Below are 16,287 nucleotides of genomic sequence, written 5' to 3'. Positions count from 1 at the left end.
ATTTACACAACACTTACGAAACATATCAAAACTCCTGTACAAATTTTCAATTGCAGCAAATTGGACGGATATCATATTTTAAATACTTTTTGTGTCTTTTGGGAGTAAACGTCACAGTACTTTTTTTTTCTTACCAATCTTGCATAAACCCAGCCAGTCAGAGCTGATATATAAAGACCTTAATCAACCTTCCTATGGCCACAAGGGATGACAAGAAAGAAATCTTCATCCCCAAAGTGCCTTGGCAAGGGACACGTTCCAGTAATTCCTACAGACGTATTACAACATGAAATGCAGGATCAAAGACTACACTTGTGTTGAAAACAAAGGTACAGCGTATTGATCTTCTTGAAACAACTCTACGGAAGTAAGGCCAAAAGGGCTAGTTTCAACATTTCAGCCACCTTCAGCTTTGTGGTTCATCCCTGGTTCAAACTTCACAAGTCATGTTAAACGTGTGAGATCTGCAAGTAGTTTTGAATCCAAGATTTACTATTCACACAAAGATTACACTTCTGCACAAATTGACATTTTTCTCTCCCTCCCCCACCCAAAAAAAAAGAAAAAGAGAGAGACAAAAAAATTACACATTTGGACTTTGGAAGGATTGCCATTTGGCAGTCCTTTATCATTTGATAAAGGTTTTTGACTTTATCATTTGATAAAGGCTTTTGATTTACTTAGCACTGACTTGGATAGGGTTGCCTGTGTTCTAAGGCATGCATGTGCCTGATGGTTTGGGTTGGGAGCAAAGGGTCTGGAAGACGGTAGACTACCTAAACTCATCATCACCAAGACCCGATAAGTGGAGGCTATGGAGAGCATTTCCCGCCAGAGCTAGATCCGCCATTGCTGCTGACTCCAAGTCTGCGCTTGTCGTTGGAGGGGTTCGAGTTGGTCCAGTTTTAACCTTTGACCGTGGGTGATGGCCGGAGGTGGTAGACGATGATGGCTGGCCACTGGGAGGCTTGCTGGCACCAAGGAGCTGACCGCTGGGAGAACCAAGGAAGAGTGTTTCCAAGGCCTGACATAGGGAGAGGAGATATGACACTTAACACTTTCTAGCAAAAGTAGGAATTACCATGACCATATATTTAATTATCTATAAACGCACTGAACTTAATGTCTGGAAATCAGTAAGAAATACTGCGTGTCTTTACTGCTAATGACATACACATTTTCTTGTGCATAATAATTTTCTACATTATCTTGCTTGCTTGAGTCTCCCTAGGAAGGTATTAGCTGTTTGAAAACCTCATACACCTTAAAAAATATGTAGTATTAAAGACAAGAGGAGCTACTGGAAACATTATCTGTGTTCCTTTCAGTTCTTGCAGCTAATCAGCTGCCGAAATAAACATTCACATCAGTGAATGACATGCAACTGAAAGCTCAATTGATATCATAATTTTCAAATTGTATGTTTTTGCAAACTCCCAATTCCTTCCATAAAGTGGCTTGCTAATGCATGGTAATCAATGTTCAAAGAGTATGCAGTGACCATGTAACATATATTTTCATGATTATATAACAATCAGAACACCGCAGATGATGAAGATGTAAGGCCGCTCAAAGAGAGGTTGGATGTACTTCCTTGTTCAAATGGATACTTAGATTATGACTGGAGGGAAGAGTTTGTACAATACTTTTCCCAATGACTGAGACAAACCAACATGAAGCTGAGAGCCGAGAATACCGGTATCATCAGCTCAGAGCCTTACCTCCAGTTTGCTCCCTGCTGAACCCTGCTGGTGTCTGTCTCTGGACCCAGACCGAGCTCTACCGGTGCTGGAGCTCCTCGTCCGCCTACCACCTGCAGCTGGTCTCCTGGCCACTCTGCCCCTCTCCTTCACACTGATGGGAGAAGCACCCCCATTCTCCGATGGAGCGTTCCTGCCCGACGGACCGCTGGGTGCACTGCTGCTGCCGTGATGGTGCAGTCCGATGGGGGTCATAGCTTCCTCGCGGGGGAGGGGAATGGAAGCAACATGAGTTCTAGTTCTCTCTGTGGCGGTCGGGGGTACAGGGGGTCTATGCCCAATCATGCTCCCACCGCTGCCTGACGGCGGCTTGTGATTGGTGCTCTCGCTGGCATTGCCAATTTGCAGGCGGTCCAGCGCCCCTCTAGTCAATACACTTTCCATTTCAGGTGCACTGTATTCCACTGCATTCGCACTGGCGATGTGATTGATGAGATCTTCATGTGACGGCACTCTCCGATTCGAGCCAAGATTCAGGGCGCTTGATGGTTCCACAGTCATCCCACCTTGTCGTCTCCTCTCATCTCTCCTTGAAGAACTCTGAGAGTTTCCACCTCGTCTTTGCTGGCTGGGACTGGTAATTTTGAAATGAACCATACAGAGCAAATTATATGATCAATAAGATGAATCATTGCAATCCAATATACCTGCCATCTCAATCTTATACCATTATTTACTAATAAGAAGAAAAAAAAAATTAATCATATTTGAGGTGTATGGAATGAAACGGCATGTTCTTTAGTTCTTGGCAGTTCTCATCTGTGTTCATAAATATCATTTCTGACTGTACAATCATTTTAAGAGTGTAATCCCTCAAATTCCTTTGTTGAAATGATCCAGACATGATTCCAGTTCAAAGTGCATTGCAATCAAAACGGACATATTGAAAATGCTTATCCAACACAGTTGGAAGGACATGCAGCACACAAATCATATCACATCTTATATCAATACCCATCAGTCTACATTGGGACCCAACACTGATGCACACTCTGGTTTACTCTATTTAATTTGAGCTAAAAATCATCAGACAATGTGGCCAAGGATGTTTCCTCAACGTACCTTGGATGTGAGATGGCTCTGGATGAGATGCCGGCCCCCGTCAGCTGGAAGCCTGCCCCCAAGCCCACAGCCTCCCCAGTGGCATCGGGACCCCTGTCTGAAAGGTGACCTCCGCCCAACGCCCCAGGTCGAGCTCTCCTGCTCCCCTGATCTCTCCCAGCCAGCTTCACCACGCCCAACCCCGGTATCTCCAGAACTGGCTGGGACTCGCCGGGCCCGCCCTGACGATCGGTCTGAGTCTTGGGCTTCTTTTTGGCAGGCCGGCGGCCGTTCACGGCTCCCGTGACAGGGTTCCACACGACTGTCCCGTCCACGGGGCAGGTCGGATGTTCGTGGAGCAGCCACTGGTCTATGCAGCTTGCATGGAACTGATTTGTATCAGGTAAAGAGTGAAACAGATATGAACTTATGATGTTTAACATATTTCCAGGATCATGCAGGTATGTACACTTTTGATCCAACTCAGGTTTATGTGCATGGTGACTTTCAATTTGCTGGATCTTGTCAAAACTGCTCGATTAAAACAATATTCTCAATGACATTCCAAAGTAATGAATGACCTGAAATTCATCTTACCTAATCTAGCACAAAATTTCCACGTATGTGGTACATCTGTGTATCTGATATGTGGAACAAAATTGACTCATGGATTGTGTACCACTTATAAGCCTCACCATTCACCTTGTGCAATAGACATGAGAATAAAGATCAGTGAGTGAGGTAATTGTCATTCACAACACTAAAAATCTGGGATTGGCTCACATCAATTACTGTCAACATATGAGCAATAATCGAAGGGCAGCTTCTCCTACAAAACGGTCAAGTGCAACAAAACAATCCAATCATCATTTTCTTTGACCTCTATGAGAGTGCTACCTTGTGTCTGCAGGGCAGCTTCCTGACCAGCTGACCGACGGTGTAGGAGCGGAGGCACACCCGGCACTGAGTGCCCAGTGAGAGGAGCCCGCTTCCATCTCTGACCGTCTCCACGGGGAATGACTTGACGATGTGCTCCGGTACCGTCCCAACCTGGTTGGCTGCTTGGCTGGAGGATTTGAATTAACAGCAAATCAAAATTTAATGATTTTGATACTTACAATAACTTTTAGGGCACATGGTAACTGGCAAATACTGTAACACCAAAAATTTTCGCATGCATGAAAATTTTTCAAATTTCAAGAGCAGCTAAGATTTGCAAATTTAGAATGCACGCAAAAGTTTTTGTCTATACACAATGCATTGCATGCCAGTTGCCAAGTTGCAAAAGTTTCATGGCACGAAAAAGGACTTCTGCTCCAATTTGCAAAAGTCTCACGCCACAAATGTTAAAGATTTACAGGAACGTGACTTTTTAAGGCCATGACATCATCATCTCGTCTAATTGATATAATGTGGCTGCCACTAAAATCACAATTTTGCTCACACATGCTATAAACCCTTACATTTTGTAACTGATATTATAGGTTCAACTTTACTGAAACTTCCATCTTTTCTCTCTTTCTCTTCTTCCTTAAAAACAACAACTCTTTCTGTTTGTTTGTATTGCACGCTACTCATAAAAGTCAAATCGGGAATGATGTGGAATTTCTTTTTAAGCAGCAGAAAGGATAGGAGAAGGAGGCAAAGAGATGTGGACATATTGAGCTGCCCTCACCTGTCAAGCTGGAGCAAGGTGTCGTAGTCCTCGTCCGTGATCTCGCGGTTCTGCAGGTCTGACATGACGGCCGACGGTAAGGCGCCTCCGGACCCTCGTTGTGCGGGGCGCCATCTCTGGCTGGATTTCTAGAGCACAAGAATAAAGCAATGATAGGAAAAAATTTCAAAGATTAAAAAACGAACATTTCATTAACAAATTCTAACAGGAGGGAGCACTATACTCTATATAAAACTTTATTTGCCACAAATCCACATGGACTGTCTAAATTTAGGAGCATTCATGGGCTGACACCAGTGGGAAAAGTCTGTTCTGTATTTCAGCTTTAGTGAACTTTTGAGAAACTACCAGTAAAATTCCAGACTCATTATCTGTTTCTTTAAGGAAATGTGATCATGTAATTATGGACATCACAAAATATTTGCACAAAGAACTATCCTAAATAGGTACAGGTGTATTCACATTCCAGTTTTAATGTGTCTATACGTGTAAACACATCACTCAACGTATCACAGCATCTGAATGTTTGTGGCTACATGTCAAACTCATCCACACCAGCCCACACTAGAAAAAAGACAAAAGTGGCATGTGATTTTACTCTCAAACAGTGGACATCCTGCTCGCATATCTGTTCATTTGTTTCATTTGTTCTGTTTCCATAGCAATTTTGCCTCACAGACCCCCTCACCCCAACCACCCTTGGGGCCATGAAGCATGGCACATTATCAGCATCACTTTCGTGGAGACTGAACGGTGTGAAGCCCACAGTGTCCATCACATACCTGTCTGAACTGGAAGGAATGCTGCATGTGGGCGTTTGCACTGAAGCAGTTTTGGCAGAGGTGGTAGTCGGGACACGTTGTGCATCTGCAGGTAAAGAGAAAGTGGAGGAGCACAATGCATTAACGGATACATGATAAAGCAGCAGCAGCAAAAGTATCAATTACATATGGCTTACCAGTATACATATGAATTGTCTATTAGAATATTTTTATGGCAAACTATACATACAATTTCTATTTACTTGAGCCTGATTTCAAAATAACATAAAGTCTGGGGTTTTAGGAATGCTGTTTTTGTTTTTGCCTCTTTCATTAGGCCATACTTTGTAATACAAGATGGTAAATAATCGTCATTCCTTTCTGTGCAGTATAAGAATGTGTGGACAGAGTTGTTCCTGGTAAAAGCACACATTATTGCCACAGGGCACCAGCAACTTTTCACTGAATGCAATTTTTCATCCAGTACCCATCACTAGTACCTATCCCTATTTATCGATCAAACCAAAAGGCTTTGCTAGTTCCAACAGTCTTCTGACATACATCTTTATGACTTCAGTGAATTGAAAATGCTGCACTCACTTGCTGTAAAGTTTCCCTCAATTTCATTTCACTAACAGCGAAATTCCACACCCCTTTAGGTTGGCTTGCATGCATACAGTAACATTTATCACACAGAATTGTAGAAGTTTCTTCAAAGTTGGACTAAATCTGTAAAAAAAAAAATCCTGAAATATCAACGTTTAAATGGACTTTTGTAGTCATAAGCTTTTCATCTTTGTTTTCCCCCTTTCTTTCAGAGGTACATGTACCCAAATATTACAAACATAACATAGTCTTCTGAGTGTGCCCCTCCAGTTAGAGCTGAATACTTACGTGTGTGCATACCAGTATACATTTATACATATATTTTTTCTTCTTCTTCTTTTTATCATTGATCACAGACATGAAAATACTGTTATTCTTGTTCCCTCTGCATTATTCAAATTGCCTGTCCAATTTTAATCATTACTTTGCATATTCTATTGAAAATATACAAATGAAACTTTTAAATGAATTGAACAGAACATGTTGTCGGGAAGCCGAGATAACCCATTTTGTAAGTAAGATAAGTGATGACGTTATCATCTCTCATGTTTCCCACTGACTTGTACATAAATCTTCACTAAATTCCACCTTTTTTTCGACATGAACAAGTTGTATCATTTGCATCAAATCACTGACATCATGAAATAATCTAGCAACAATTACACTAAGGGAGAGAGTTTGTAAATGCTAAATTAACTTGATTTGTATACAAGTTTTGCTCACAAATTAACAAGACGGTTTTAAAATTATGACATTGTTAAATCTTCTCGTTAATGTAAGTGGTTGCAACAAATATCAGAATTTGGCAAAAAAAGATACGAAAATTAAACTACATTGTACTCATATCCCTTTCTCAGTTCATGTACATGTATAGTTTCATAAGAAACTTGTACCATTCTGTCTGTCTGACTTTATTCTATGCATGACGTGGAGTTGTCCTCAAATGTCCAATGCCTTGCTTCATTGAACATTTAACAAGATTTTTCCACTTCCAACAGTAAGTGAAGTTAAAGTAGCATTACCAAGGCCACAACCTCTCAGCTCTATGTTAAGGGGTTATCTCAGTGAGCAGCAAATGTTTCCAAATTGAAGGAATTTTAGTAACTTTTAGGTTTTATCTAGGTTGTAAACAGTTGCAATCAAATACACAAACAGTTTTCATTCTCGTAAATAGTTTTCTTGGTGCAAAGAAATTTTGAATATGTTTATTCCATTTCAGTGCAAGAACTCACTTGTAGCATTTTCCTGATATCGGTGACTGGTTACAAGCGTCGCATGCAATGCCCATGTGGATGTCGGCCCTCTCCGCCCGCGTCTTCTGCAGCGAGGCGTTTCGGTACTCGGCCTCCAGAATGTCGATCTGGCCAAAGTCCTCCCTACAGAGGGGGCACTTCAGCACCGTTTCGCCAGTCGACTTCTGGTGGTTGGCCCACACTTTCATGCATTTGATGTGGATACTCTTTGCGCAGCCGAACCTACATTTTTAAAAAAAAAATGACATTTTAGCAAATCAATCAGCAATGCATTTTCACTTTAATCCTGCATATTTCTGGCAAAATATAGATGTTTGTATCTGTTGCTGGTAGATTCAAGATCATAGAATTGACAGTCTGAAAATAAACACTCTCCATTGAATATTGCACAAGACCTATGGGCAGGAAATAGAAAATGATCATCAAAACCATTTACACAACAAAATACTGCCATGAAACTCTTAACTTCATAGTCACTTGACTTCACTCAAGTAGACAGGTACCCAGTATAAGCTGGGGTGGTGGGAAAATCATAAAACAATCTTCAAAACTATTTACACATCGAAATATCACCATGAAAATGTTTAACTTCATGTTTACCTAGTAATTTAACTTCAATCAGTTAGAAGTGTATCAATGTGCAAATTCAGATTGTGTTAGTGCACATGGGAAGCAGCACATCACTGTGACTATACATACATATGCATCACACTGCTCAGACGTTTCCCTATGAATTACCACATTTATTTAGTGTATTCAAGTTTGTGTGTCCTTTTGCAACCCTGAAGATTACATTCCTTGCATAAGCTGGTATATTGTAAAGTTAGGTAATTCAAACCTTTTCTCAGAATAACAAGGCTGTAAACTTGTTTATGATGGGAGGGGGGGGGGGAATAATACAATAGTTTTCCAGTGAGTCTATTACTGTGTGATTTCATGCACAATGTTTGGAGACATGATTCTTCAACCACAGACACATTCTGATCTACAGGAGATCACCCTTGGGGCATGCTTAACATAAACTTCATTACGGTATAGAAAGAGAGGCTACACCTTGGATTCCTTGATTCCTCATATTGGAATGGCAATTGTCATGGTAACGACAAGAATCCAGCATCCTGATTGGCTGTTGCTATTGGAAGTTGCCATTCCAGCAAGAGTTGCCGTCCTAACATCTTTTATAAAATGGGGCCCTGGTCCCTCACCTGCAGTAGGTGACAGGCTCCCTATTCCCTAGCAGTTCATCCTGACAAATAGGGCAGACATCCTCCTCAGTAATCTCTCTTTGCTCCAGGATCTCCCTGCCGTCGCTGTGCTGGTAGGCGTTGCCCTGCCGGGCGGCGGTCCTGGCGATCCGCTCGGCCGCCGCCCGCCTCCGCGGATCCTCCCGCTTGGCCAGGCCGCGCAAGACTTCGTTGATCTCACGCTCCACCAGCCCTTTCTGGAACGACACTGATCGGCAGCGAGCGCACACACCAAATCAGAGACAGCAACTGGAATTTGTCATTATGCACATCTTGAACACATTTATTATGTATGGTGGTTGAAATTGAAGTAACAGTCCTTTGCAGAACAAAAAAAAAAAAAAGACAGCTCTCTAACTGAGCTGTAACTTAAAATGATCTCATTGGGGATATAACAGTATGATGATATCAAAAAGAAAGATGATTGATGGATATCAAGACTATGAAGAGGGAACTTATTTCCTCTCAAAATGTGCAAAGAAGTGATATGACTGTACATGTTTCGATCAAGCACTACATGATATATCACACAGGACTTTTAAGGGTCATCCAGTAACATTTGCAATACAATTTTCACTACTTTTGTCAAAAGTCAAAGGAAGCATATTTTCAATATTGAAAGAATCATTCTATTTTTTTTTAATAGTTTAAAAGTGTCTGGCACATGTAATACAAGGAATGGGAATAAAGGAAGAAATGAGCTGGTCATACACAGACAGCTAGTACAAACAAAAGCATCCTCTCAAAACATGTTAGCACATCATTTTACTGAAACCATGAAATGCTGAATAAGTGTAATGATTTCAGGTACCAAATGGCTTTCTGTGGGGTGGTAGAAGCATCATGAAAATCCAAATTTGACTCTTTCTATCTCACTGACCTCAATTGTGAAGGGAAGACTGGTAGTAAATAGTGAGAAAAGAGCATAAAAGACCAGGGCATACTGATGATAAACTTACATGGATTGTGTCTGTCCACACGAAACTTCTTCAGGAGAACCCTGAAAGAGTATAACATTTTGACAGTTTTCAGCGGGCATTGCTACTGATCAAGGTTGTCCAACACAAGTATGTTCTCAAGCATGGCATTCTACAAGATCTAAAGCAATACATGAATTTATCACATACGAAAGAAAAATTAGGGAAATTTATTTATCATGTTCATTACTCTTCAGCATGACTGTATACAGAACACGAAGACTTGCACAGACAGTTATCCATAATATACCATCAATTTCTTGTTGAAGTCGGTCAGAATTCATGCCTTTTGACATACAATTCTTGCATATTACTTTGACACTTTTTTTTTCAGTCACACATAACAGAGACCTTTCCAAATACATGTAATTGTTCTGTCTTGCTCTCACTGGAAGAGCTATAATTTGCAGTTAAATGATGCCTCAAATATTTACAGCTAACAAGTTCTTGGATGTTTTTTTTTTTTTTTATTTCTTCAATGAATCACATGACTAGGAAATTACAAAAATTCCACCGAAAATTCTTCTTACCTATCCCAAAGGAAACAATAAGACACATACTAGTAGTCGATATGCTTGAAAATTGCAATCATCCTGAAGTCTTAATAAAAACAAAAACAAAACAAAATCAGTCTTACCAGCAGATGTGTTTACATAGTTCTTTTTCCCTCAGGAAGACAGAGCATGTACATTTATGGGGATCTCCAAGCAATACCTGAGGACATTGAAAAAGAAAGCAATATGTGTGACAGCATCATGGTTCAACTATAAAGAAGGGGGGGGGGGAAACATGAGAAAAAAAAATCATATTTACTATAATCAAACCTCTATTTTTTGACAAGCATAGAAAGTAAGCCTTTCTATTGTAACCAATGAATCATAATTTTTTTTGACATGGATAAAATCTTAGAACTTAAAATTTAGAATATATAATTAAAAATCTTCAAACTACTATTGCTGTATGATTTCTTTTTTTTTTCAATATTTCAAAAGTAAATTGAAAGATTCCCAGAGAGATAGGATGTCATCCCTTTGAGTCACAGTGAGAATTGTTGCAGTAAACATGGCTGCTGCTGGCTTAACATCATTTATAAAAGACCTGTCCCAAAGGGAGAATAAAATAGACATTTGGGAAATATCATGCCTAAATGTAACACAGGTGGTTTAGTGAAATTTTGACAGATACCACACTCTATGTAAATATACATCCTGAGAAGACATGTATCCAAGATATTTGGAGTTCAGCAAAAGGGGGCTACTCTGTGATGAATAGATTCTACATCGAACTCTATATTCATAAATGAAGAAATTAGACAAAATTAAAGAAAAACCAAAAACCAATATGAATGAATGAATGAATGAGTTAATCAATCCATGAATTGATAAACAGATAACATTACATCCCTACTGAGCTCACAAGAAGAATAGATACAAGGGAACTCACCTTGATTTTTTTGCTCTCGCCTTCTTCCTTGAGCAGGAAACCTGTGGGCCCCGTCTCCCGAAGGATGTAGATAGTGGCCGACTGAGCCTCATCCTGGTGCCAGGAGACGGCGTCAGATACGGTTCTCTGCCACGGGACACTCCTGATCGCCATTCCCACAACGATCTTCACTCTACTCGTCCTCCCCCGAGACCTCCGACTTCCTGCCTCGTTTCATGGCATGAACAGCATTATTGCCATTGTCCTCAACTCTGAGGGAAGAAAGGAGGAAGAGAAATAGATAGATTCTAATATAACACTAACGTTAGTAACGGCAACGCAACGCGTTGCTGTTACTATGGTACCGAGGCGAGCTGTGTAACGTTAGAACCTTCTGTAGGCCTACAAAAAAAAAAAAAAAAAAAAAAAAAATTTAATAATTAAAAAAATGGGTAGAATCATGAAGTTGTTTCTTTGTGTACCGGTTTCTAGGATCTACGCCATACCGTATAAATTCATTTAATGATTCAGTGAGTCTAGACCAATTTTTCGTAAATCGGGACTTCATTTCCTGGCAATTTCGCGAGTAAAATTTTTAGTTTAAAATCGCGATTGTGGAGCAAAAATTGCCTGAACTAGAATTGTATTGCTACATGGACTGAGGAGGTACGGTAAGTGCTGAAAATACCGTTTAGTCCCAACACAAAAGCATAGGAGTATAACGCAAGTAACGTCGTTTAGAGCCTATACTTAGCGAATCGGATTGCATTCGTCTTCGCGTAACCGTAGAATTCGTTGGCCAACAACTTTTCAACACGTGTGGGACTAGCGAGGCACAAAACGACTCGACTGACTGAGCTAGTCTAACGTTAGTGTGATCGAATACCATGCCAATCTCTGATATTTAAACTAAAACCGCGGAGTAAACAGACGTCATACATACCATCTTTTCAGTAAAATATTCAATCCCAACATGAGACTCACCATTCAATGACCGATTCTTCACACGAGAACAGGCAGAGCGTATTATTTCAGCATGCAGAGCTTCGTCAGCTTTGCAAGTTTCTAAGGTGATGTTGAGGGCAGCAAACTCGTCTGTAAAAGTACATTCGACAAAAAAAAAAAGTTCGCCACTCATTGCTTTTCCAGTTCATATTTTTCGAGAAGATTTTGATAAAAGTCAGTCCATTCAGATACCATATCGAAGGCAATTTAATTGGCAATCAACCTGATAGGTCAATACAAAGGGAAAATTTACACATGAGTGAACACTTCGTTGTTGTTGTTTTTCCTCCAATGCACATAAGTAAAAATTGCAAAAACTGACATTTTGTCATTCACATGCAAATGCTCAAGAAAACAATAACGACCAATTTAAGACAATGAAACATGAATGGAATAGAAAAATAAATTTTTCATTCTCTTGTATCTTTTCATACCCTCAAACAAAAAGAAAATGAAAAACTAAAAAAGGGGAAAGTAAGACTTTTCTGTCAACTCCCACTTCAAATTTTATAGGAATTAACTAAGCCACAAAGATGATAAAATTTACAAAATTTCTTTACTCCATTCTTATTGATTCAAGATTTGAAGAATTCATGAGACAAATTCAAGAACTCAATATTGTTTTCAATTTTCCGAATTTGAGATAACAATTCAAATTTCTATCATTTTGTCGTTATTGCTTCTTTTCTATTGCCATTTGAATTTGGGTTTTATAGAAGATTCGTCATTTTCCTTCATTATTTTCAGCCTTTTTTAATATTTGAGGCTAAAAAGACATTGAAGAGATCATAGCTTGTTTGTTGTTGGTTTTTTTTTTGCTATTTCTTTCATGTTTGTTTTGTTTAATGTCTTCTGGAATGACAACTTGTTCATTTTTGCATTATTTTTACTGATGTGCCTTGGAAGAGAAAAATGAATGTGTTCACTCATGCACAAAGTTTGCCTTTTCATTGACCGACCTGGTTGACAGCCAATTAAATTTCCCTTAATATGATATATAATCCATTAATCTTTAAAATTAAGCCAAATATTCTAGAAGTATGAACTCGAAAAGGTGTTGACTTTCTTCTTCTTGTGTGTGTGTGTGTTGAGTGTATGCATTTATGCATTTAAAACAATATACATGCATTTAAAACAATATATACAATTATATATACAGTCATTTAGTATATAACCGTAGGGTCTTTACCTCTTATAAATGTCATGCCTTATTAATGTGTATGCATGTGTACAGGAGTATGCTGGGTCATATGTGTGTACATCCATATTATACATGTTGTATTTGTGTGTATATGTATGTTTGTATGTATGCATGACATAACCTGTGTATGTGTGTAGAATACAGTGTACATGCATATATCAAACACATACAAATATACAGTGTACATCTAACCCAAATGAGGATGAGTCACGTGTATACTCGGGCAGGTGTCTATGGGAAATGCGTGTTGTACCAAAATCAGTCCGTCCTCGACAGTTAACACTCAAACATACACATGCATACATAACAGTATAATACTGTACACAATATGTATGTGCGTGTGTAAGTTTATGTTTGTATGTACTGGGAGGTGAAATATGCATACTGTAAAACATGATATATTCGCGGCATGAAATTTTTGCAAATTGGAGCCGACAGCCTTTTTTGTGGCATGAAATGTTCGCGAATTGCTACTGGCATTCAATGCATGTAGTGTAGACAAATGCTTTCGCGTGCATTTTAATTTCGCGAATTTTGGCGCTCGCGAAATTCGCGAAATTAAAATGCACGCGAAAATTCCTCGTTTTACAGTATTATGTATGTATACCCGATAAACACTTGGTACTCTATCCCCTCTTTGGCTTTCCTTAAATAGAATTGCATTTCCCCAAAAAAATGCATTTCTAAGGCATATAATCTGATACAATGCCCTTACAATCATACACTAAACCCATACTTGCACACACGGATATAAACAGACACATATACACACACACATGCACAGACAAATGCACATGCACACCACACACACACACACACACACACACACGCACACACAAACTCTTATAATACCTACACATACACACCTTTCGATTACCTCTTCTACAACAAACACAAAAAAAGACACCACTCTTGATGTTTCTGCGTTCTAACTTGAATAATTTATTTCCGAGGTTCGGAAACAGAAAAAAAAAATGTGTAAATGAACAAATGGCAAACGGGCGGTAAAAGAATGTTTAAACTAGATAACCAGTATGTTGTGTTGATTATATGTTTAAATCTTGCTTTATGGACATGTAACAGAAGAAAAACCCAGTTATTCTGTTGTGTGTGATACTCCTGGGGTTTTGACAATTGAGTTTTTGTTTCCTTACAGGTCCACAGAGTAAAATATATAGAGCTCGATCTAGCATACTGGAGAAAAACGGAAAACACTGGTCTTCATGCGTCGCAGATTCTGGTGTTTAAGCAATGTCACATAATGTCTCAATGGAGATTCCACACACTAGTAGATCTACGAAGAGTGTAGAGCTGTTTTCAAGTTTTTTTCTTTGTCATGTGCAAATCATAGCACGGCGTCACAGAGTTCTCGTCTTGACATTTTCCTTCTGAGGTTCTGAGCTGTGTGTCTATGTCAATATCTCGCATGCCTGTCATGACAAGCAAAATGCTCTAACAACTGAGGGGAACTCGAGAAAATCATCTCAGCTACACGGGTACAGCTTTGCCGACTCATGGATCCTCTTGTCCCCTTTCACACAAAATGTTGGCATACATGTTTCAATTTATTACAACACCTTTTAAAACTTGTATCCCACCGACGGGAGTACGCAGCATTTGCTATAGAAATACAAGGCATGATAAAATAAATACACACAAGATGACTCACAAGCCTCGACGTATTGACCATCTCACCAGCAGCGGTCAAAAGCACCCTGGCTGGACTGTACAACACAACAATCAACATTGCTTTCAATATCAAGTATGTTATTAAGACACATCCAAGATCCGGTGATTGAATAGAGATATGTGTAACATCCATTTTTCTTTTCTTTTTTTGCTTCACACGTTGCAGTACATAAAAAGAGAGTGTATGAGTTTATTGAGCATGTGCTTTGATCCAACAAATAACATATGTAGATGCTAGAATCTGTCTGTCGGAGAGCTGTACAGTGGATGAAGGTTACTAGCACCATCCAGTCGCACTACACCGGTAATATATATATCTAACACCCGTTTTATTCACCGGCAAGCACGACTAGGATAATTAAGACCACCTCCCTTCACTTTGCAACCCCCCAAATCAGAGATCAGAAACTACACGTCTTGCACGGAGGCTGTATTGCCTGGAATCTGTAGAGACTGAAGTGTGTAGTAGAGGTAGTGTGAATGTGTTCGCTACAAGCCGAGAAAAAGTGTGGATGCTCCGAGACAAAAGCTTATTGACACGATTTTCACAAGTAAGCGTTGATATATCGTACGCTTGGAAGTCACAATGAATGAAAACGAAATATGATGAAACACGCTAGATCGGTTCTATAAACTGAAAGTGTGAATAAACTTCACCATGGCGATACACATATAGTCACAAGTGGAGAATGCCCGACTGCATAAGAATGAACTGAACATGTAAGATGGTGCAAATGTCAAAGCTAAATCTACAATAAATGTACAATCATTCAATTGAAGAAAAAAAATTCAAAAATCAAAAAATACTCCAAAATTGAACATTTCTCCTTATTTCTTTTTCAAATTACATGAATATAGTAGGCAAAATAGTATTTTAACATGTAAAATGTACACTACTCTTGACTTCATCCTGGCACTGCCTAAGATGGGCCATTACTAAAGACATAAAGTCCTTTACCCCCAAACAAACAAACTGACTGAAACGTGCAATGATTACTGTAAATCCCAACTCAGAGGAGGTTTCATTGGTAACTTCTTTGTGTTGTTTTTTTTTCCCACTCTTTTCTCCTTTTGTCATTTGTGGCAAACAAGAACAATGTACCATTGGGAAATATATACGTTGCGATTTTACATCTACCAACCATATACTAGACAACAGAAAAAAAAAATGTCATGCAATTACTAGCTCTACAAATATGAACACGTTTTGGTAACAAGAGTGATATTTTCATGTTTTCCCGATTCAAGTATGTACATCTACTGTGTTTACCAGACCATATGGAGTTTTCTTCAAGGCAAACAGTGAGCTCTTCTTTCAGAGGCAAAGCCTGGAAATGGTGCAAGCATTGTTAGGGGGGTAAACTGCTATATCATGAAGCATAGCAAACAAGCCCCTCTCTGCCATTCAATTCTTTTAACTACCATGCATCTGTTTTTCTTTTTTTTTCTTTTGTTTTGTAAATTCATCAACAATAACTGTTAGTAAAAGTTCACCAGATCTATCATTGTACCCGAGGCAAAGGACAACATGCTGCTGAACAATCAATGCAAGTGTTAGTAATACATCATACTACGATGGAGTGGATGTCCAGTCACTGACAACTCACGTACAACACTGACCAAACTCAAAAGCATCGTTTTTACCAATGTTCC

General features: G+C 39.3%; 1 protein-coding gene across 1 annotated transcript; it reads right to left on the bottom strand.

Annotated features, from left to right (window-relative positions):
• Positions 1-772: 772 nt before the first annotated feature.
• Positions 773-10,913, bottom strand: LOC139720197 (E3 ubiquitin-protein ligase Zswim2-like). Its single transcript, XM_071631560.1, has 11 exons — positions 10,761-10,913; positions 9,955-10,031; positions 9,300-9,340; positions 8,302-8,548; positions 7,076-7,318; positions 5,259-5,343; positions 4,477-4,604; positions 3,699-3,867; positions 2,823-3,190; positions 1,722-2,334; positions 773-1,024 (listed from the first exon to the last, which is right to left on the bottom strand). The coding sequence occupies exons 1-11, from the start codon at positions 10,911-10,913 to the stop codon at positions 773-775; spliced, it is 2,376 nt and encodes a 791-aa protein (XP_071487661.1).
• Positions 10,914-16,287: the final 5,374 nt, after the last annotated feature.

Source organism: Diadema antillarum, unplaced genomic scaffold (assembly GCF_040938485.1).
Source record: "Diadema antillarum isolate AM-2024a unplaced genomic scaffold, OU_Dant_1.0 scf00000123, whole genome shotgun sequence".
NCBI classification, from domain to species: domain Eukaryota; kingdom Metazoa; phylum Echinodermata; class Echinoidea; order Diadematoida; family Diadematidae; genus Diadema; species Diadema antillarum.
Note: the sequence above shows the minus strand (reverse complement) of the source record. Positions and strands in the feature narration are given on the sequence as shown.